We start from the raw sequence: 21,749 nt of genomic DNA, 5'->3' as shown, positions 1-21,749 counted from the left end.
GGCCTGTCTCCCTCCCCTTGTCCCTTCCTGGGCACAGAGGGAGGGAGGGAGGGAGGGAGGGAGGGAGGGAGGAAGGAAGGAAGAGACAATGAGAGGGAGGGAGGAAGGGACAATGAGAGGGAAGGAAGGAAGGAACGGACAGTGGGAGGGAGGGAGGGAGGGAGGGAAGGGACAATGAGAAGGAAAGAAGGAAGGAATGGACAATGGGAAGGAGGGAAGTCACCCACCACAGTCCCACCCCCTCCACCAGAGACCCACAAATCCGCCCACAGCCCCGCCTGCACCCCCCAGAGGCGCCCCGCAACCTGAGTGATGTTGAGCTGCCCATATCCCCACAGCCATTGACTTCACTTATCAAAAAGTTACAAAAGATGATCACATGACCCCGGGACACTGACCGTCATAAGTATGAATCAGTTGCCAAGCATCTGAATGTAAATTACATGACCCTGGGGATGCTGCAACAGTCATAAATGTGAAAAATGATCATTAGTCACTTTTTCAGTGCTGTTGTAACTTCGAACAGTCACTAAGTGAATTATTGTAAGTTGAGGACTACCTGTACTTTATCACTTTATTTCTTTTTTTTGGGGGGGGGGGTCAAGTTTTTGACACCTTGCTAGACGAGTGGTGGTACTCAAATACTGCAGCCACGCCCACCCAGTGGGCCACGCCCACCTGGCACCCGGCAATAAATAAGTGGGTTTTGGGTTGCAGTTTGGACACTCGGTCTCTAAAAGGTTTGCCATCACTGTGCTAGGTAGAGCCAGGAAGGTAAGTCTGTGCAGCATTTTGCAAACTAAAACTAGCAGAAGGATTTATATAACATCTGCCAGTAACTTCTTAAAGCAGCTATTCTCAAAGAATCACTTGGTTCTCCTCGGTACTCCTTCAAATCTTGCCATAACTCCTTTATAGGGTTGTTGCTAATAGTTCCCATTATAGATGCTGAGCTTTTATTTAAGTGAACGGATTACACTTTTATTTTGATATGTTATTTCATGCAGTTTTTCTGGTGCTGAGGTACTCTACATTTTGATTTTTTAAACAAAGTTTTTATATTATTAGTTTCTGGAGAGAAAATTCTTTCAGATTGCTTCTCTTTATATAGACTACTCTGAGTTAGTCTTTAATGTAATATAGTTATTAGCAGCTGCCCAGATTTTTAATTTACAAAAATAATACAATAGTGTGCTGCCTTATTTCTAAGGGCAAAAAGTGCTTCACGTTGCAGTAAATAATTATTCAGTCAGGATAAAGAGCATCAATGTTCATTGTTAGTAGGAATTACGTATTTCTTTAATTTTAAACACTTGTCATTTTTTTAAAAAACTTTCAGCAGTGTGCAGGGTGAAAAAGAGCAAAATCCATATGTCAGTAATCTAGGATGGCCAGTGAAGGCTCCAATATCCCAAGCCCTGTCGTGCGTCAGATTGACAAACAGTTTCTGATCTGCAGCATATGCTTGGACCGTTACAAGAATCCCAAAGTGCTCCCATGCCTGCATACCTTTTGTGAGAGGTAAGTGTTTTTTAGTGTCTAAGTCAATCCAGCCATTGAATCTGCCTGGATTGTCATGTCAATGACTTCTCCCAGGGGTTTAGGCTTACCTTTAATATAGTAATAGTAAATTGTCAATGAGGTAGAAAGGTTTTCTTAAAATTACAAAAAATAATAATAAATAAAAGAATAAATACTCCTTGGCTCTTTTTAACTTTATCATTCCCCTTTTTGATGTATTTTCATGATGCCTTAACCATAATCAGTTTATTGACATGAAATAAATTATAATTACTTAAATGAAATAGTAGAAAATTACTGTTCTATTTCATCTTGGAAGTCAATTGCATTGATAGTAAAGTTTGTTCCAGATACTCAGAACTGAAGCCTTGGCAACTGTTCTGCACTTCAAAACTTAGTTTACTGTCAGTGTTGCTCTATGTCCCTGGCAGTACTGCTGTTGTTTCCATGTTAAATGAAAAAGTAAAGGATGGTATTTTTCTTACACTGATTTCCATACAAATAAAAGCTACATTTAAATCATATCATATACTGAGAATGTTGTGAGAATATTGTAATTCTACCTGAAAGTAGAAATAATATTTCCTAATCTTTGTGTGTTTCATCATTTACAAGGTTTGATGGCATTTGCAGTTTTTTAAAAATGAATACCTGTCATATGTCCACAACATAATTTTTCTTCTTATAATATTTAAAACAGTCTCTTAAGATTGTGTTGTATTATATGAAATCCATTCAGCTCTAGCTGAATGCCTTAGGCCAGGGGTGTCAAACTGCCAGCCTGTGGGCCTGATGCATCATAGCGAAATCGCGCTCACCCCATTGCCGGCAATGGCAAAAAAGTCACGACATGTTACGATACATCACGTGACGTTGTGAGTTTGACACCCCTGCCTTAGGCTATTACAGGCAGATTTAGTTTAGCTTTATCTTTAGCTGAAGGCTGTACCTAAATTGATTTTTACCTGTGGGAAGAGGATTTAAGCCTCTTTGTGACCCATTGTAGACTGGGAAGCAGTGCAAAAAGATCAATGTGCTTTAGGCTCTAAGGCAGCTTCTCTCAATCTGATGCTATGCAGGTGGTTGGCATGCTGGCTGGAAACTACGAGACATCTCAAAGGCATTTTGGAGTAAGGAGTATGTTCATCTTTTAAACATTATGCATGTGTGGATATGATTATTAGCAAATATTTATCACACACAAAATCACCAGAATATCATAAAATTTTAATACGAGTTCTTGTATATTGCAAGATACATGAGTTCTTAGACTTTATAGGGTTGCTAGATTTTTAGGATGCTATGTAGTAAGTGCCTGTATTGACCTCTGTGGTTTTGACTTTCTTTGGGGTGTAGTAAATCTGAGTATATGAAATATTATTTTCTTTGATTCCTTCAAAGACACCTTCCTTCTGTTTCACCTTTTTAAGGTCTGCAATATTTCATTACAGGTAGTCCTCTGCTTATGACAGACCAGAATTTCCATCATTGCAGTTGTAAATCAAGTCAGAACCAGTTTTACAACAATTTTTACCATGATCATTGAGTGAATCACCATGGCTGTTAAGTGAGTCACACAGTCATTAAGCGAATCCAGCTTGACCAGTGGGCATTTTTGGCCATAAATTGGATCAAATGACTGCAGGATGCTGCAACAGGTCATAAACCAGTTGCCAAAAAACCAAATTTTGATCATATGACAATGAGGGTAATGTGATGGTCAGATGTGTACAGGTTCTAGCTTTTACCCAAACCTTTCATAACTTTAAACTGTTGTTAAATAGTTGAAAGTTGAAGACTATCTGTGTACATTGTCAGGGGACTACAAATTTTAAATGGTGAAGAGTTTTACCTCTTTTTTTTTTAAAATGAATTAGAAAATTGGGAATATGAAGCAATACTAACAATTATTCAACTTTTTGTTATTCTCATTAGGTGTTTACAGAATTACATTCCAGCTCATAGCTTAACCCTTTCTTGCCCAGTGTGCCGCCAGACATCTATTCTTCCAGAGAAGGGGGTTTCTGCACTGCAAAACAATTTCTTCATCACCAACCTGATGGATGTCCTGCAGCGAACTCCAGACAGCAGTATTGAGGAGGCTGCCATCTTGGAGACTGTCACAGCTGTAGCTTCAGGGAAACCACTTTCCTGCCCCAATCATGAGGGAAATGTAAGTGGATTTGATTCCTGTGAGGTTTATTGTTGAAAGGAAATGGCAAGGGTTACTATCAGATTAATTGAACTCTGAGATTAAAAGTGAAAAATTACTGCTTTATATATAAAATTGATTTTGGTAATATTTTATTTCCACTGTGACCATATAGTTCATAGGTAAAAATATTAAATGAACTGAGTTGGAGGAATTGTGTGCACACACATGAGTGTTATATTAATTCTTTTATACGATATTTATTGAAATACAAATCTGTCTCCTTCATATCTAGGAATACTTTCCTACTTTTGGTCTGCATAATCCTTGTTCATAATGTATTTACAGATCTGTATAAAATATGTACACTTCATTACTGTAAATTCCAGGTCTGGCTGTAAGAATAAAACATACTTGCAGAGGAGCAAACTGGCTTTAGGGAAGGCCAATCTACCGCTGATCAGTGTCCAGTACTCCCATCATTTCATTGAAAAATACTCCTCCCGTGATACTACCTCCCTTTGTGCTACTTTCGTTAACTTCAACACATTTGATTCCATATCCCAAGCTAAATTATGGGAAAAACTGGAGGCAGCCTCAATTGACTAAAGTCTATCTCATTTAATACTTATGCTACATGAAGGGCTTCAAGGTGCTATGGAAACCTCCTTGGTATCTACTACAAATAGTCCTGAACTTACGACCACAGTTGAACCAAAAATTTATGTTGTTAAATGATACATTTGTTAAGTGAGTTCTGCCCATTTTACAACTTTTCTTACCACAGTTGTTAAGTGAATCGCTGCAGTTGATAAGTTAGTAACCTAGTTGTTACTAACTAGTAACCTAGTTGATTTCCCTATTAGCTTTGCTTGTCGGACGCTTGCAAAAGGTGATCACATGATCCTGAGACACAGCAAAGGTCATAAATATGAACCAGTTGCCTAGCATCTGAATTTTGATCCACATGGGGATGCTGCAAAGACTGTAACAATGAAAAACTTTCATAAGTCACATTTTTCAGTGCTGTTGTAACTTTGAATGGTCACTACATGAACTTGTAAGTCGAGGACTACTTGTATATTCTTTAAACTTGGCAATTTTGTTCATTTGATTATGTATATGATTATTAATATTTAAAAATAAATTCAGGAGCTAATATGTTGCAAAGCATTGGTTTCCAGCATCTTCTTTGAACAATTGAATTTGCTATATAATTTTACTAGGTGCAGTCCTTTGTGAGAGGGCTGATTCAACCATAGGGACTAGCAAGCTCCAAGATGTTACTCGTTTGCTGCAAACCATCTTAAGGATTAGTGTGTCATCTGAATTGTTCTCTGTGGCGTTTAGAAGAAACACAACATTAAAAAATCCTTTTTCTATATGTGACATGATTTTATGAGAAACTTAAAGCCCCTTTATTCATTGAAGTTCTTTCTTTTTAAGGAAGTTAAACAGAAATACATTAATGAAATAAACATAATTTTGATAGATGAAATACTTGTTTCTTTTTCTATTGAACTGTGAGAAAATCTTGGTTGTACTGGCGTTCCCATTGGTGTAGTTTATTTTAATCTGCTCTTGCCTGAGAAATGTGAGAATTAATGCACGCATTCTAAATCTGATAAACTTTAAAACATCAACCTAAGCAGTTTATATTACTTTGTGTTAAATGTGTTTGTGCCAGAAATATGGGGCTCATTAATGCAAAGCTGATACCATTCTAATTTGTATTGCAAAAGGTATCAGTAATGCTTCAGGAATTTATGAAGTAATTTAATACTCCTAAAGCACAAGACGCAACTGTTTTATTTAAAACTGAAGAATGGAGAAAATAACTCACTGAAGAGTAATTTGTTATGCTTTAAATAAGAAACTCTTAAGATGGTATTTCTATATACGTAAGTATGGGATAAGTTTCAATATTATTGGATGTTATTATGCACAACTATTTCTATATAATTATGCTAACTCTGCTGGAAATGGTTAGTGGAACAAGAAGAAGGGGCATATACTACTAAAATTCCTGTGTCTGTTTGTAATATTCAATTGGGTGAAACAATGCATCCATAGAGCAACGTTTTTTAAATTAATGTACCTCAATTGGCCTAACTTAAATAATGTATCCGAATCTGGGATCCATGTCTCCATATGACTGAAATTTGGTAAAGCTATGGCTGCTTCAGTCAGCCAGGATTGCCTCTAATGTCTGTGTGTATTAACCCATGTAGTATGATTGTAGTATTATTATTAATCCTTTATCTTCTTTAGTTCCCCACTCTTATTGATATTATGATTGTCATTATTCTGTTACTTTACATGTACACTGAAAGCATCTGCACTGGAGACAAATTCCTTGTATGTCCAATCACACTTGGCCAAATTCAATTCAATTCAATTTCCAGTGCTTCCTGCCAGCTTCCCACAAGGAAAATCAATGGGAAAGCCAACAGGAAATTCATTCCTGCTCCCACTGCTTCCCCCCCCCCCTCCATGGTTATTGTGTTTCTTTGTTTAGGTAAGGAAATATATCTGAAACAATGACCCCATGGGTTGTGGGTTGTCTAGTTTTACATAAAACAATTTTTGACTTTAGCTTTTGTTTTTATTTTGTATATATAATTTGTAAAAGAAACGTTACCAATATAAAATGTAAATATTATTATGCATACCAGCTAAGAATTATTTATTGAAATGATATTGAAATAATATTTAAATAATATTTTAAAAATATTTAAATAATTGCCTATCTTATGCTGGACTCTGGGTGACTCCCAATGATGCCCCATTGTATTTAGTGGAATTTATAATTTAGGTAAGTAAGTATACAGCTGTGAGCTAAAATTCTAATGCTCTTCGTATTTACGTAAGCACAAGCCTATGAACACATTGAACTTTACATTGGAGTAGAGGTGCAAGAGAAGACCATGTCAGTAGTAATAAAATTGAATGTTTATAGCAGGTGATTGTTTTAGTGACCTTAGTCACTGTGATGAAAGCTAATTTGGTGTAATGTTAAAGTCGTGAGCTAAAATTGGGAAACCATGGATTTTAATACTGATTTGGAAAAGCTAGCTCAGGGATGTCAAACTTGATGTCACGTGACATATCAGGACTTTTCCCCATTGCCGGCAATGGGGTGGACGCGGTTTCAGCGTGACGCATCCAGCCCACGGGCCCGCAGTTTAACATGCCTGAGCTAGCTGGATGACTTTTAGCCTCGGAAGGAGGCAAAGACAAACCACTTCTGTAAAATGTTGCCAACGAAATTGCCTAGATTTTTCCAGGCAGTCATTAGAATCATGACAAACTTGAAGGCAGAGGAAAAACTCCTCTTAATAGGGCAGAGATCTCCAACCTTTCCAGGCTCGCGGCCCAGAGGGCAGGAGAGCAGCTTCCAAATTGCTGCACACAAACGGGGCCGGATGCACCACCGTGGCACTAGTGGCCCCATTTGCACAGGCGCAAACAGGCAGCGCAACCCACCTGGTGCTAGCAGCCCTATTCGCACATGCGCAGATGGGCCGCACACATCCGCCCTGCGCTAGCAACCCCGTGTGTGCGCAAACAGGGCCATGGGTGCTAGTGCAAGTGGGAGGAGTGTGTGTGCACACGTGCGTGCACACGTGCGTGCACTGGCCAGCCATTTCTGTAGTCCATTGCCCAAGAGGCCATGGCCCAGCCCATAGGTTGGGGACCCCAGTAATAGGGTATTTACGGGTATAGTGTGGGAAATGATTGAAAAATAAAATTTTATTTTTAAAAGCTTTGAATATGTAGTATATCTAGAACTAGGGTTAGGGTTAGGGTCTATAGACTAGAATCTATTACATGATTAAACTGCCCCAGAAGATGCTTTACTTGCTTCAGACGAAAAAAAGGAAATTACTTTGGATTTAAAGTCAGTAAAGATTAATGATCAAGTTAAAGCAAAAGTATACAGCCTGGATATACCTCATGTAGTTTCCTCCATCCACTTTTGCCTGTGGACATCAAAGCTGTTCCAAATATTGCCCAGTGTAACAGAAGGGAGAAAAGATTACATACACCGGGAATTATGTTTGCATAATTAAATTGTAAATGTAATATTAAAACTAATTCGGTTTACTTTTTTTCAGGCTCCATTTTTTTTGAGTGTTCCTGGTTGATCCTTTCCTCAGAATTCAAATGCAGCCCTTTGCTAGAAAAATATTGCATGTCTTTGATAAAAATAAATTTTCATTGAAATGTATCATTTAAACAATTAGAAACTTGAACACTGGCATTCTAATAAGAATATGTTTTTTTTTTATTTTTAATCAGCTGATGGAGTTTTACTGTCAATCCTGTGAGACAGCCATGTGCCAGGAATGTACAGTAGGAGAACATGCAGAACATCCAACAGTCCCTCTTAAGGATGTAGTAGAACAACACAAGGCTTCTCTTCAAACACAGTTAGATGCTGTGAACAAAAGGTGAAACTATGAAACATTTCCTGGTTATAGAATTGCATGTTAATTTTCTCCAGCTTGGAACCTTACAGATGAGTAAAGGTTATACTTTCTAGAGCATGTGTCTGGGAATTCTAAAAGTTTGACTCTTCACATATCTAAGGAGCATCATGTTGGATATGTCTTTTCTGAAACATAAAAACAGAACATTATTTATGACTGTTTTAAAATGTTGCTTGTGCTTTCTTATGAGAATGTACAAGTCCTTTTACTTCCTGGTCTTTTCACTTTCATGAAGATTTAGAATGTTTATAAAGTGCAATAATAATCTTTTTCTTTGTTGAAAATTTAAAATACCAGCCTGGATTTATTATACTTATTCTTCCTTTCCTTGTTTAGAGAATAGTCAAGTAAACATTTAGAAGACATTGGTAGTATTCATATAATGTCAAGCTTAGGTTTTTTTAAATTTTTTTTAAATTATTTTAATTAAATTAAATTTAAATTATTTAAATTATAATAATTAAATTATTAAGTTATCTCATCTACCCAAATTTTCTAATTGCAGTTTAAAATAGGATTGAATAAATTTAGTTGACTGAAGGGTTGTATCAAACTTCGAGGTGCGTATTCTAAAACTAGGTGGAAGAAGGCAAGACTTGGTCCAGAAATAGTAATTTACAGGTAGAAAAATGCACAAAAGAACCAAGTCGTTGATTCTATCTATCGGGGCCCATGTAAGAAAAACTAATAGACAGGTGGGTTTATTGGGCCCCAAATTTAAAAGTTAGTGGCAAAAAATGCAGAAGAATAAACAAGCCAACATATTGTAAAATTTATTGACCACCTCTAGACGTAATTATAGACCAGAAGTTTTCAAGATTTTGGCTCATTGGGAATGAGCAGCATGCTGTTGTTTGCTGCATAGTTATTCTATTGGGTTCCTGTTAGTAAGAATAGTTAAACAAACCCAGATGGTTTGATGTGGGAGGACAAACCAGATTTCTTAGTTCCTTGTAAATGATATGTTACAGGCAGAACTGTCTGTTTTTGTTTAATGCCCATGCTGAAAGGAAGAGGCAAGTGGAATCAATTATGTATTGAGCACAAGGATGCTGCTTGTTCTAAGTTAAATGGAAATTTTAATGAATTCTAGCTTACAATTACAAGTGAAATAGTTCAAGATTCCTTTACAATTGACAATATTTGTATTGTCTGAAAATTATAATGCTAACAAAATTTTAAAAACCACATGTGTATATAAATTAGCATAGCCCTGAAGATCACTAAGTTTGTATATGTTTCACATTTTGCTCTGAGCTACAGTTTACTGAATGTTTATAGTTTTATTGGGTTCATACAAAATACTAAGGTATAATCAAATATATTCTGCTTTAGAATGATCTGTAAATCCAGCGAATATTTGTGTACAGCTTTTAACATTAGAAAAGTCAGCATCCAATCTACATTTATATTTGTTTATTGGTAACTATTATATATTATTCATGGGAAAAGATTAAATGTTCTCAATAGAAAGAATGGAGAAGCAAACATCTAAAGGTCAGATCTGTAACATAGGTAGTCCTCGACTTATGACCATAATTGAGCCCAAAATTTCTGTTGTTGAGACATTTGTTAAGTGAATTTTGCTCCATTTTACAACCTTTCTTGCCACAATTGTTAAATGAATCACTACAGTTGATAAGTTAGTAACACAACTGTTAAGTGAATCTGGCTTCCCCATTGATTTTGCTTGTCAAAAGGTTGCAGAAGATGATCACATAACCTTGGGACAAAGCAATGGTCATAAGTATGAACCAGTTGCCAACCATCAGAATTTTGATTACATGAACATGGGGATGCTACAAAGTCATAAGTGTGAAAAATGGTCATAACTCACTTTTTTCAGTGCCGTTGTAACTTTGAGCAGTCGCTAAATGAACTGTTGTAAGTCAAGGACTGCCTGTACATTGCATTCAAACATAACATTTAACCATGGCTTGGCACTATGTGTGTAGGGCAGTGGTTCTCAACCTTTCTAATGCCGTGACCCCATAATACAGTTCCCCATGTTGTGGTGACCCCCAATCACATACATCACTGGGTGCCAGGGGTGTGGCCAAAGAAAAGGGGGGAAGATGGCGGATAGCCTTGTTTGGCGACCCCCGTGAAATGGTCGTTTGACCCCAAATGGGGTCCCGACCCACAGGTTGAGAACCACTGGTGTAGGGTCATTATGATTGAGTATCGTTCAAAGTTTAATAATTGTATAATGATATGTCTTATGCATGTTGAAGGGATATAGTAGGATTGATATTTGAAATGTTAACTGCTTGTTTTTAATAGGCTTCCAGAGATAGATACTGCATTGCACTTCATATCTGAAATTATCCATCAACTGACCAACCAAAAGACCAGCATTGTAGATGAAATTCATTCCACTTTTGATGAACTCCAGAAGACATTAAATGTTCGCAAGAGCGTGTTGCTTATGGAACTGGAAGTGAATTATGGCCTTAAACATAAAGTAAGAGCTGTGTTCTCATCATTAAAATATTTCTCAGTTTTTAATGACTGTATTATATCATTAGGAAAAATGACTGAAATTCATATTTCCTTTAATGAAGGAAACCATAAAATAGTGAAATTTGTATTTTTCCAGTTTGTTTTATTATGTAAAATCTAGTGTCTTGTACAAATAAACAGCTTCAGAAACATTGTTCTAATATAGATTGAAAGAAGCTGTAATTGGAGATGGTCTAATCAGAAGTTTCCAAATTGGTTGGTTGCTATTTTGTGGGAACTTTTTATTTTAACAGACATTTTATGGCAGTGTTATTCAGTATGCTTTTATGTTGACTCAAACAAATAAGATGTGATTTTACTCAGTTTTGCATTATTAGATATTTCCCTGAGATATTAAAACTTGCCGATAGAAGTGCTTTTTGTTTTATTATTTGGAACTTCAATGAAATAACCACAGTATTTGCTTTTATCAAGGTCTTGCAGAATCAGCTTGATACTTTATTGGAGGGACAAGAAAACATTAAGAGCTGTAGCAATTTTACCACCCAAGCACTCAGTCATGGAACTGAAACAGAAGTGTTACTTGTCAAAAAGCAGATGAGTGACAAGCTAAATGAACTGACAGACCAGGAATTCCCTCTTCAGCCCCGTGAAAATGATCAGCTGGATTTCATAGTAGAAACAGAAGGATTGAAAAAATCCATTCATAATCTTGGTACTATTTTAACCACAAATGCAGTGGCTTCTGAAACAGTGGCCACAGGTGAAGGACTTAAGCAGACTGTGATAGGGCAGCCAATGTCAGTCACCATCACAACCAAGGACAAAGATGGTGAGCTCTGTAAAACTGGAAATGCTTATCTCACAGCTGAGCTGAGCACACCTGATGGAAGTGTGGCAGATGGAGAGATACTGGACAATAAGAATGGCACTTATGAATTTCTGTACACTGTCCAGAAAGAAGGGGACTTTATTCTGTCTTTGAGACTGTACGAGCAACATATTAAAGGCAGCCCATTCAAACTCAAAGTAATTAGGTCAGCAGATGTATCTCCTACTACTGAAGGAGTTAAGAGACGTGTTAAGTCTCCTGGCAGTGGCCATGTGAAACAGAAAGCTGTAAAGAGACCAGCTAGTATGTACAGCACTGGCAAAAGGAAAGAGAACCCCATTGAAGATGATCTAATCTTCCGAGTAGGTAAGGAATGCCTCTATTTTAAATTTTCTTAGACTGCTGCTGCTTATAGCTGCAAACAGTGTTCATATTATTATTTTAGACTTGTAAGGACTTTGTCTTGTTACAAGGATTTCCTTGCTAGTTGTCCATTGTAAATAGTCTTTCTCCAGCATGACAAATGGAGAATCCATAGATGGGTTGATCTTGCTTTTCTGCCCTAGAGACTAAGTCAATCAACCTTTGCCATGCCTCTCTTCCTCCGGCTAGGAATCCCCAGTCACTACTTAGTCACTATGTCACAAGAGAGACATAGTGAAGATTGTCTCTTGTTTCTAGCAGAAAGACAAAACTGTGATTTTCCCTTCCCTTCCCTTCTCTGTGCTGATATCAGTGCTGCTTTCCAAACCGCTGAGTGTCAGAGCAGTTTTGTAGGCTTCAGCTGAAGCCTCAAGCTAATTATGGCTTCCAGGCAGGGCAGAAGTATAACGGTCGCCATTTTGAGCACCGCTTTTATTGTTCTTGAGTGGAGGGGGGACCCTCCCTTCCAACGAGGGCCGTTTAGACTCAGAGTCAATTTTGGTAGAATTCAGTAGCATTTATTAATTTGGACATAACGACGGAGCAGGAGGTCGCTTACTAGTGGCTGCCATTTTGAAAGCCTTACAAACACTCTCTGGCCATTCAGAAGGCCAGAATTAAGGAGCAGCATTTCAAGGATGCTCCTTCTCCAATTCCAGGCTCCTTGGCAGCTCGCAGCATACCAAGGCTATTACAATTTGAGGCAACAAAAATAGCCTCCTTCACTGTGTCTGGACGCAATTTCCAAAGACTTCAGGGCGTGGCTGAATGCCCACTTTAACTGCTACAGCGCCTCTTCCCACTACCAATTTCGCTGCTTATAAATATGCTGGCTATCCCATTAAGTTGGTCTTGCCGCCACTAATAGGATTGTGAGTGTGCTGGCTATCCCATTAAGTTGGTTGTGCCGCCACCACTTCTAACCACCACTTGGCTCCTGGCTACTGGGATCACCTCTCTGTTACAAATACTTTGAGTTTGCCATTTGTGTGATATCTCTGATTTTGCAATGGCAGATAAAACCACAGAAGCTCAGATATCTCAAAGGTGCTTCCAGCAGTTCCTCCAGGCACAAGAAATCCAGATCAACCAAGCAGGAGGCTGCTGGGAAACTCAGATCCAAAGCTATCTCTGGCAAAAGGTCTTTCAAAGCTGCTGAGAAGGAAGCAAGCAGGAGGCACCAGGCATTGGAAAAACAATTCTCCAAAGCTGCAAGGCAAAAGAATGATGCAAAGGTTATAATGATAATGATAATAATGATAACGATGATAATAATAATAATAATAGTTGAATGGGACCTTGGAGGTCATCTAGTCCAACCCCCTGCTGAGGCAGGAAACCCTATACCATTTCAGACAAATGGCTGTCCAGTCTCTTCCTAAAAACTTCCAGTGTTGGAGCATTCACCACTTCTGGAGGCAAGTTGTTCCACTGGTTAATTGTTCTAACTTCAGGAAGTTTCTCCTTAGTTCTAGGTTGCTTCTTTTCTTGATTAGTTTCCATTCGTTGCTTCTTGTCCTGCCATCAGGCGCCTTAGTAAATAGCTTGACTCCCTCTTCTTTGTGGCAGCCCCTGAGATATTGGAATACTGCTATCATGTCCCCCCTCGTCCTTCTCTTCATTAAACTAGACATACCCAATTCCAGCAGCCTTTCCTTATATGCTTTAGCCTCCAGTCCCCTAATCATCTTTGTTACTCTTCTCTGTACTCTTTCTAGAGTCTCAACTTCTTTTTTACATCGCGATGACCAAAACTGGATGCAGTATTCCAAGTGTGCCCTTACCAAGGCATTGTAAAGTGGTATTAATACTTCACGCGATCTTGATTCTATCCCTCTGTTAATGCAGCCCAGCACTGTGTTGGCCTTTTTGGCAGCTGCAGCACACTGCTGGCTCATATTTAAGTGATTGTCCACTAGGACTCCGAGATCCCTGTCACAGTTATTACTATTGAGCAAGGTATCCCCTATACTATACCTGTACATTTGGTTTTTCTTGCCTAAATGTAGAACCTTACTTTTTTCACCATTGAATTTCATTTTGTTAGATAGCGCCCAGTTGGTCAGATTACTTCTGTTCTCATGGAGGCATGGGCTTTTGACCCTCAACAAGCTCCTTCAACCTCTGCTGCTCCAAGTGCCTGGTCTCCAGAAGGGGAAACAAGTCAGTTCATATTTCCCATGGCAGAACAGGTGGAGATGGTTCCCCATTCCAGTGAGGGGCTTGGCCTTCATATCCCTACTCCGGGTACAGCTAGACCTCTGGGCCCAGAGGCCACACTCACTCCTACAGCGGCAGGGCTTCGCCCTCCAGAGGCTCAGGAGACAGAACTATCAGAATGAACGCAGCTTCTGATTTCTCAGGCTATTGCCCAAGGTGTAGCTTCAACTCAATACCAGAGAGCTCGACCTGAGTCGATAGCATCAGGCATCCCATCTCACAGCAATGTATCATATCTCTTCCAGGCGGAAGCAGCCACATACGAAGGTCCAGTTCCCCCCTCCAATTCTTCCCTGAGTAGGGGACGATGAACAAAGAGAGCAGGGGATGTCAGAAGATGAGGACTTATCTCCTGATCCCCTTCCTTTCATAGGCCTGTTTAATCCGGCCCTCTTTAAATCCTTACTTCACAAGGTCAGGAGCACTGCTCAACTTGGTCCTGAAGGTGTGCCTCTAGCTGAACCTTCCACCAGCCAGGGACCTACTAGTAAGGTCTTTTCAGAACCAACATTTACCCGACAGGGCATTCCCTGTCCTTTCTTTTTCCTCAATATAGTCCAAAGACAATGGGGAACGTCAGGTACTTTTCTATCCCCGGGCGGGACTGATAAAAAGTTATTTAATATGGCTCCAGCACTGTCAGAGGTGCTAGCAGTCCCCACTGTAGATGAGCTCTTAGCACCATTGGTTTCCTCCTTCACTGTGTCTGGAGATATAGCGGATGTTCTGAAGTCAGAGGATAAGAAAGTGGAGCTTAATTTCCGCAGGACTCACCAAGAATCTCACTCCTCTGGCTTCGCCAGTTGCAGGCTAGGAGCCCACCAGAAGAGGTACGGATGCACCAAGATTTAAACAAATTAGTGGTTGCATCAGAATACATGGCTGACTCATCATTGCACGCAGCCAGATTTTCTTCCCGGGCATTAGCATCTAATGTTACCTCTCGCAGACTTCTGTGGCTCAGACAGTGGCGAGCAGATGCTAGATCCAAGTGGCGGTTAGCCTCAGCCCCTTACATGGGAGGCCAGTTATTTGGAGAGGCACTAAACCCTTATTTGATTGAGAACAAGGATAAGCGTAAGGTCATGTCACATTTTATTAGGAGAGCAGACAGGAGAGTTACCCCTTATGCCTGAAAGCAGTCCTTTCGCTCAACCGACACAGGGTCGGAATTCACCCATAACTCCCGTCTGGTAACAGGGACAGACCCAGACAGCAATTTTAGGCCAAATGGCCTTTTCGAGGGGCGGGAGACTGTCCTTTCAGAAGGTCCAAGTGATACCAAAGGGGGTAGGTTGGCTCTCTTTGCACACAAATGGGAGAACACCACTACAGATCTCTGGGTCCTCAACACCAGATTCAGCCTGACTCTAGAGTTCAACTCCACCCCCCACCCCCCGAGGCATTTCGTCTCTTGCCCGTCATCCAAAAATCCAGTCAAAAGAACCCTCATGAAAGAGGCCATTCAACATCTCCCGGAGAACCGGTACCAACAGGGCAGAAGGGATGGGGGTTTTATTCCGTTCTGTTCATTGTTCCGAAGGCCTCGGGAGGATGGAGGGCAATCCTAGAATTAAAGAAATTAAATATCCATTTGGCATACAAGAAGTTCAAGATGCAAACGCTCCAATCCATATTAGCAGGCATCAGAAGGGGGGACCTCCTGACGTCCATCGACCTGACGGAGGCCTACCTACACATTCCCATCCTTCCCGGACATCGGAAATTCCTCAGGTTCTGCTACGCAGGCCACCATTTTCAGTACAGAGCTCTATCATTCGGCCTGTCATCAGCCCCCAGAGCATTTACAAAGGTCCTGGCGGCGCTGGCCACACATCTGAGGACCATTCCATTGCGTGTCCAGTGTTATCTGGATGACATCCTCATTCAATCCTCCTGAGTCCAATTGTTCATCAAGACCCTCCAGGACCACGGGTTTTCAGTAAATTTTCAGAAAAGCCAGATAGTTCCCTCCACCTGCCTCCTTCACCTAGGCATGGTGATAGATACAAGGAAGTGCGAGGTTTACCTGTCTCAGGAACGTCAGGACAGTATCCGATCCCTAGTCACCCAGATTCAAAGGGAACAAGTAGTCACCCTAGCAATTCTTTCTCAACTGCTAGGAAAGATGGTTTCTTGCATAGCAGTAGTTCCTTGAGCTCAGCTCCACTCCAGAACCCTCCAATGGTTCTTGCTGCCGTTCCAGAGACTAGGCACCAGTTCCTCCAACCACAAGGTACGGGTCCCATCACAGACCCTGAAATCCCTCCAGTGGTGGGTCTCCCCAGCGATGGCCAAGGGAACCTTATTCAAGGAGCCCAACCGGCTCATCCTAACATCAGATGCCAGCTTGTTCGGCTGGGGAGTGCACCTGCAATTCCAGTTGGCCCAGGTTCGGTGGTCCCAGACAGATCTGAAGCACAACATAAACTGGTTGGAGCTCAGAGCTATACATCTGGCTCTACGACACTTTTGCAACACAGTGGCAAGGCACCATGTTCTAGTCCTCATAGACAACGTGGCAGTGAAAGCCCATATCAGCAGGCAAAAGGGGTACCCACTCCAGGTCCCTCATGGCCGAGGCTCAATTATTAGGAACCTGGGCAGAGACCAACCTCTTGCCTTTCAAGGCAGAGCACATCTCAGGAGAGATGAACTGGCAAGCGGATTTCTTGAGCAGGGCCACAGTTGGCCACGCCACATGCTCCGGAGCCGCATGTGGCTCTTTGAGAGGCACTTGCCTTCCCCCCCCTCTCTCTGTGTGTATGTGTTTGTGTGTAAAAAAGAGGAGACTCACAATGTTCTCCGATGAGCTAAAAAGCTTACTGGGCGGAGCTCCTCTCTTTGCTGCCTTTCTGCAGGAAGCAGGAAACAGGAAAGGCAGGAGAGAGCTAGCTAACCCAGCTGTGTTGACTCAGAAATTCTGGGAGTTGAAGTCCATGAGTCATAAAAGAGTTGAGGTTGCCTACCCCTGAGCTTGTTGGAGAACAGCTTGAAGTCAGCTTGCCAGGTGAGCAGAAGATCGGAGAGAGAGGGAGAGGAGAGAGAAAGAGACAGACCCTTTTGACATCTAAAATTAAGCTAACACTGCATATATCCTTTTTTACCTTTATGATACACACACACACACGCACACACACACACACACACACACACACACACACACACACACACACCCCTACCTATAATAAAGGTAAAAAAGGATATATGCAGTGTTAGCTTAATTTTAGATATCAAAAGGGTTTTGTTTTTGGTGGAAAATGGGTCCAAGTGGCTCTTTGAGTGTTTTGGGTTGGCTACCCCTGGACTAGGCGCATCTTGGAATTGGCAGCACTCTCAATTAGAGATGACTTACGTATTTTTCATAACGACGGGGTTGTCCTACGCTTAGACCCCTTCTTCGTCTCCAAAATCAACTCATTGTTTCACAGGAGCTTGTACTGGCAGATTTTTGTCCTGACCCATTCCATGATTTGGAACGTAAATGGCATACCTTGCACATTTGTAGAGCCTTGCGTCGCTATACTAAGTGAACTGCCTCTTTTTGCAAATCTGAAGCTCTATTTGTTTCATTCCACCCCTCTTCAGTGGGTCAGAAGGTGACTGCCTCTACTATTGGCAGATGGATTAGGGCTTGCATAGTAGGGGTGTACCAGACGCACTCCTTGCCAATTCCAAGACGAATCACCGCACATTCCACTTGCGGTGTGGCAACTTCAGCGGCGAGTGCGACACAGGCGTCAATCGAAGAGATATGCAAGGCAGTGACATGGTCGTCTCCTTCCCCATTTGTGAGGCATTATAAGCCTCAGCAGACGCTTCATTTGGCAGGAGAGTTCTCCAAAGGATAGTAACAGATAGTGGGACACAGGCCCAGACTTCTTCCCACCCATAGGGACAGTGAGGCTTTGGTATGTCCCATCTGTGGATTCTCCATTCGTCATGCTGGAGAAGGGGCATTATCTTACCTGAACGCCTTTTCTCATCATGACGATGGAGAATCCACTCCCCCCCCCCTTAGATCCATCAGGTCCTGTGTCGGGGGAATTTGAGCCACCACCTTGTAAAATCATCAACTGCTGCGCCTTCATTGTGACTAGGGATTCCTAGCCAGAGGAAGAGAGGCGTGGCAAAGGTTGATTGACTTAGTCTCTAGGGCAGAAAGTCAAGATCAACCCATCTGTGGATTCTCCATCGTCATGCTGAGAAAAGGAGTTCAGGTAAGAGAACACCCCTTCTCCTTTCATTTCTCTTGGGAAGTTCCACATAAGTGTTTTGCATCAATTAATGATTAATTCTGAGTATGATTCCTCTCATGATATAATTTGTTCCTGAAGTTAGATCACTGTATTTCAGTTGCTGCTCAAATTTAGTGAAATTACAACAATGTTTGTATTTCCTTTACTGCAGTTTTCCAGGTCTTTTAGGTGATCCACAAATCCTTTGGCAAGAATTCTTGCCTTACCACTTTTTGTTCTGAGCTCAAGCAAACTTATATACTTTTACATATAACTTTTATATATAAAATAATTTTAGCATCCTATTCCTGAAATTTACATATCTCTTTAAATATACATTACTTAATATGTGTGTGCTTTCCCCTTAACAACCAGCCTATATAGCAACCATGAAAAGAGCAGTTAGTTGCAGAATTGCCAACAAGCTATCATTGCAACTTCAGAAAGACGCGTTTTTAATAAAAGAAAGGGATAATAGTATGGCATTTGGGAAGCCTTGGGGAGATTTCAGTATAGATTGGGGTAGGGAACCTTGGCTCTTATGACTTGTGGACTTCAATACCCAGAATTCCTGAACCAGCCATGCTGACTCAGGAATTATGGGAGTTGAAGTCCACAAGTCATAAAAGAACCAAGGTTCCCTACCTCTGGTATAGATTGTCCTCACTTAACAATGGCAGCTGGGACCAGAATTTCTATCACTAAGTTATATAGTTGTAAAGCACAATGTCACATGACTGTGCCACTTAGTGAGAGAAATTCTAACAATTCTTGTTTCTCTTAAGTGAATAACCACTGGTCATTAAAGGCGGACATGATGTGATCAATATTTGCAATTTCCTGCCAGCTCCCCCATTGACTTTGCGTGCAGCAGGCCAGCAAAGAAGATTGCAAATGATAATCATGTGATCACAGGACCCTGCAATGCGCCCAGACCATAATCACATGACTGCATATCACTGTATGGCTATAAGTACCATTCGTTTAGCACTTTTGTAAGTTTGAATGTTTGCTGGACAAGGAGTTGGTAAGCCAGGACCACCTGCATTTTTTTTTTTACATTTTTTTATAATGACTTTTCCCTCATGTAACTTCCCATTGTAGCAGCCTCCCAGATCTTACAAATGCACACAAATACAAAGGAACTTAGTTGTTGGAGTAGAGAAAATATTAGAGATGGGATGACATTAGAGGCTCTGATGTGGTACAGGTAGTCTTCAACTTACAACAGTTCATTTAGTGACCATTCAAAGTTACATTGGCACTGAAAAAGGCTTTGAATATACATTATCACACATAAGTGATTTACATGACTTACGACAATTTTTCACACATCCCCATGGTCATGTGATCAAAATTCAGACGCTTGGCAACTGATTCATATTTATGACGGTTGCAGTGTCCCGGGTCATGTGGTCACCTTTTGCAATCTTCTAACAAAGTCAGATTCACTTAACCATGTTATTAACTTAACAAGTGCAGTGATTTATTTAACAACTGTTGCAAGAAAGATCATAAAATAGAGTAAAGTTCACTTAACAACTGTCTCACTTGGCAAAAGAAATTTTGGGCTATCTTTTCTATTTTGTTTTGTTTTAGGTACCAAAGGGAGAAACAAAGGGGAATTTACAAACCTTCAGGGAGTAGCTGCATCTACAAATGGAAAAATATTAATTGCAGATAGCAATAACCAGTGTGTACAGGTACAATTTTTGGTTTGTTTCTCCATTAAAACTTTTTATTAAATGCACAGGACTCACAACATGTATTAAAAGAAATGTATATCTAAAGTACCAAAATTCTGTGGAATTAATAATTACGTTAAATTTGAAATATAGCTCAAGTTGGAGTTAATACATTAAATTCTGCTTAATCCCAAATGTTATTAGACTACTCCTGGCCGATATGTAGAATTACAATATACTCTTTTATACAGGTAGCCTTCAACTTCTGACTGGTTACTTAGCAATTGTTCAAAGTTATGATAGACCCATCAAAAGTTATTTACAACCTGGATTCGAAATTCTGATCTCCCCCCCCCCGCATCATATGACCTTATTTGGATGCTTAGCTGCCAGCTAACATTTACAGCCACATAACTGAAGTTACATTTTTTGCCAGAAACTGGCATTTACTTCTGGTTTCTGGAAAAAAATGCCTTTAAAAACAAAAAGAATTGCCAAGTTCGGAATATTTTGGAAGAGAAACAGCACAAATGTCTAAGGATCTCTGGTAAACTGGGGGTTGTTGACTCAAGGAAAATTGACATCTATCCTTTGTTGTAAGACCTTATTCAGAATATACATTTTTTCCCCCTGCATGAAAATGTGCACTGCTAATGTTTACCTTTTAAGCAACTGTCACTGATAGGGGAAAAACATGAATAAAGCTGTTCATGATAGGGATAAGTTATTGATAGGGAAAAACATGAACAAAGCTATAAGCCTAAATAATTTGAAATGCTATTTTTCCTGGTTATTTATTCACTTACTCAGGTCACTATACTTTGGGATACTAATCCCACAGCAAAAGAATATAAGATGGAGACCATGAGAATTTCCTGAAATTTGGCCATGGCACAGTTCTCACTGATCTAAAACGTTTGTAGGATTTTTTTTTTAGGTATATAATGAACATTTTATATTTAAACATATTACTTTAGTTTTGATGGCTGCCTTACCTGTCCGTAAGCTGGTTGTATATTGGGACTTTAATCCATCACACTAAATCAGTGCATGTCATGAATCCATAGGGCACTTCTGAAAGCCACTTGTAGTTAGTGCTATTTGCTTGTAGTTGTTTATAGTTCTCTCTTCTACTATAGCAGTGATCTTTAGAAGATATCTTGTTCACCAAGTAACTTCACAATTTTCTCTTCACTTATAGTTTTCAGCATCCCTCCTGAAGTCTTTGTCTTTAAATTATCTAAACATTTCAATAGCTCTGTATCACTTACTGAAAAACCAAAGGCTTGAATCTAGCATCTTCTAATAGATAACCAATTTACACAGTACTAGTATCTTCCAGCACATGTCCTTATAATAATAAACAATACGTATGTAATGGCCTAGGATTTCTTTTCGGGATGGATATAAATAGCCCAGTGCCATTAGTACTAGATTTGCAGTTGCTCCTTGCTAGATTAACACAAGTTACTGCACAGAATTAATTTTTAATTCAACCCACTCTTAGATCATTCATTATGTTTCCATCTAATCTACTTCATGGATTGTTATCTTTAGCTTTGTACAGGAAAGGTGGATATAATGTAATAAATATAACTTTCAACAAAATATAGTTGTGTTGCGTCTTGTTCTTTAATTCTCCCTCCTTCCCACATGAACATTATTCTGGATGTAGTGATCACTAAGTATGCTCCATCTTGGTTAGGTTGTTTTAGGGATTTG

General features: G+C 40.0%; 1 protein-coding gene across 17 annotated transcripts in view; it reads left to right on the top strand.

Moving 5' to 3' along the window:
- TRIM2 (tripartite motif containing 2) overlaps positions 1–21,749 on the top strand; it is a 58,468-nt gene that overhangs the window by 22,164 nt on the left and 14,555 nt on the right. For 14 of the 17 annotated variants that reach the window (XR_005559437.1, XM_039365609.1, XM_039365605.1 and 11 more), the window contains 6 exons: positions 1,340–1,521; positions 3,457–3,694; positions 7,976–8,127; positions 10,450–10,630; positions 11,104–11,827; positions 19,942–20,045. Coding sequence is in view for 16 of the 17 variants with exons in the window: in XM_039365609.1 (XP_039221543.1) it covers positions 1,388–1,521; positions 3,457–3,694; positions 7,976–8,127; positions 10,450–10,630; positions 11,104–11,827; positions 19,942–20,045 (1,533 nt within the window). In the remaining variant the exon portion in view is untranslated. Of the gene's footprint in view, positions 1–1,339; positions 1,522–2,972; positions 3,089–3,456; positions 3,695–7,975; positions 8,128–10,449; positions 10,631–11,103; positions 11,828–19,941; positions 20,046–21,749 lie in introns of those variants that run through there. The other 3 variants (XM_039365607.1, XM_039365603.1, XM_039365617.1) reach the window with 2 other exon arrangements.

Source organism: Crotalus tigris, unplaced genomic scaffold, assembly GCF_016545835.1.
Source record: "Crotalus tigris isolate CLP2741 ecotype Arizona unplaced genomic scaffold, ASM1654583v1 scf7180000020129.766959, whole genome shotgun sequence".
Taxonomy (NCBI): Eukaryota; Metazoa; Chordata; class Lepidosauria; order Squamata; family Viperidae; genus Crotalus; species Crotalus tigris.
This window is presented reverse-complemented; position numbering and strand designations above follow the sequence as displayed.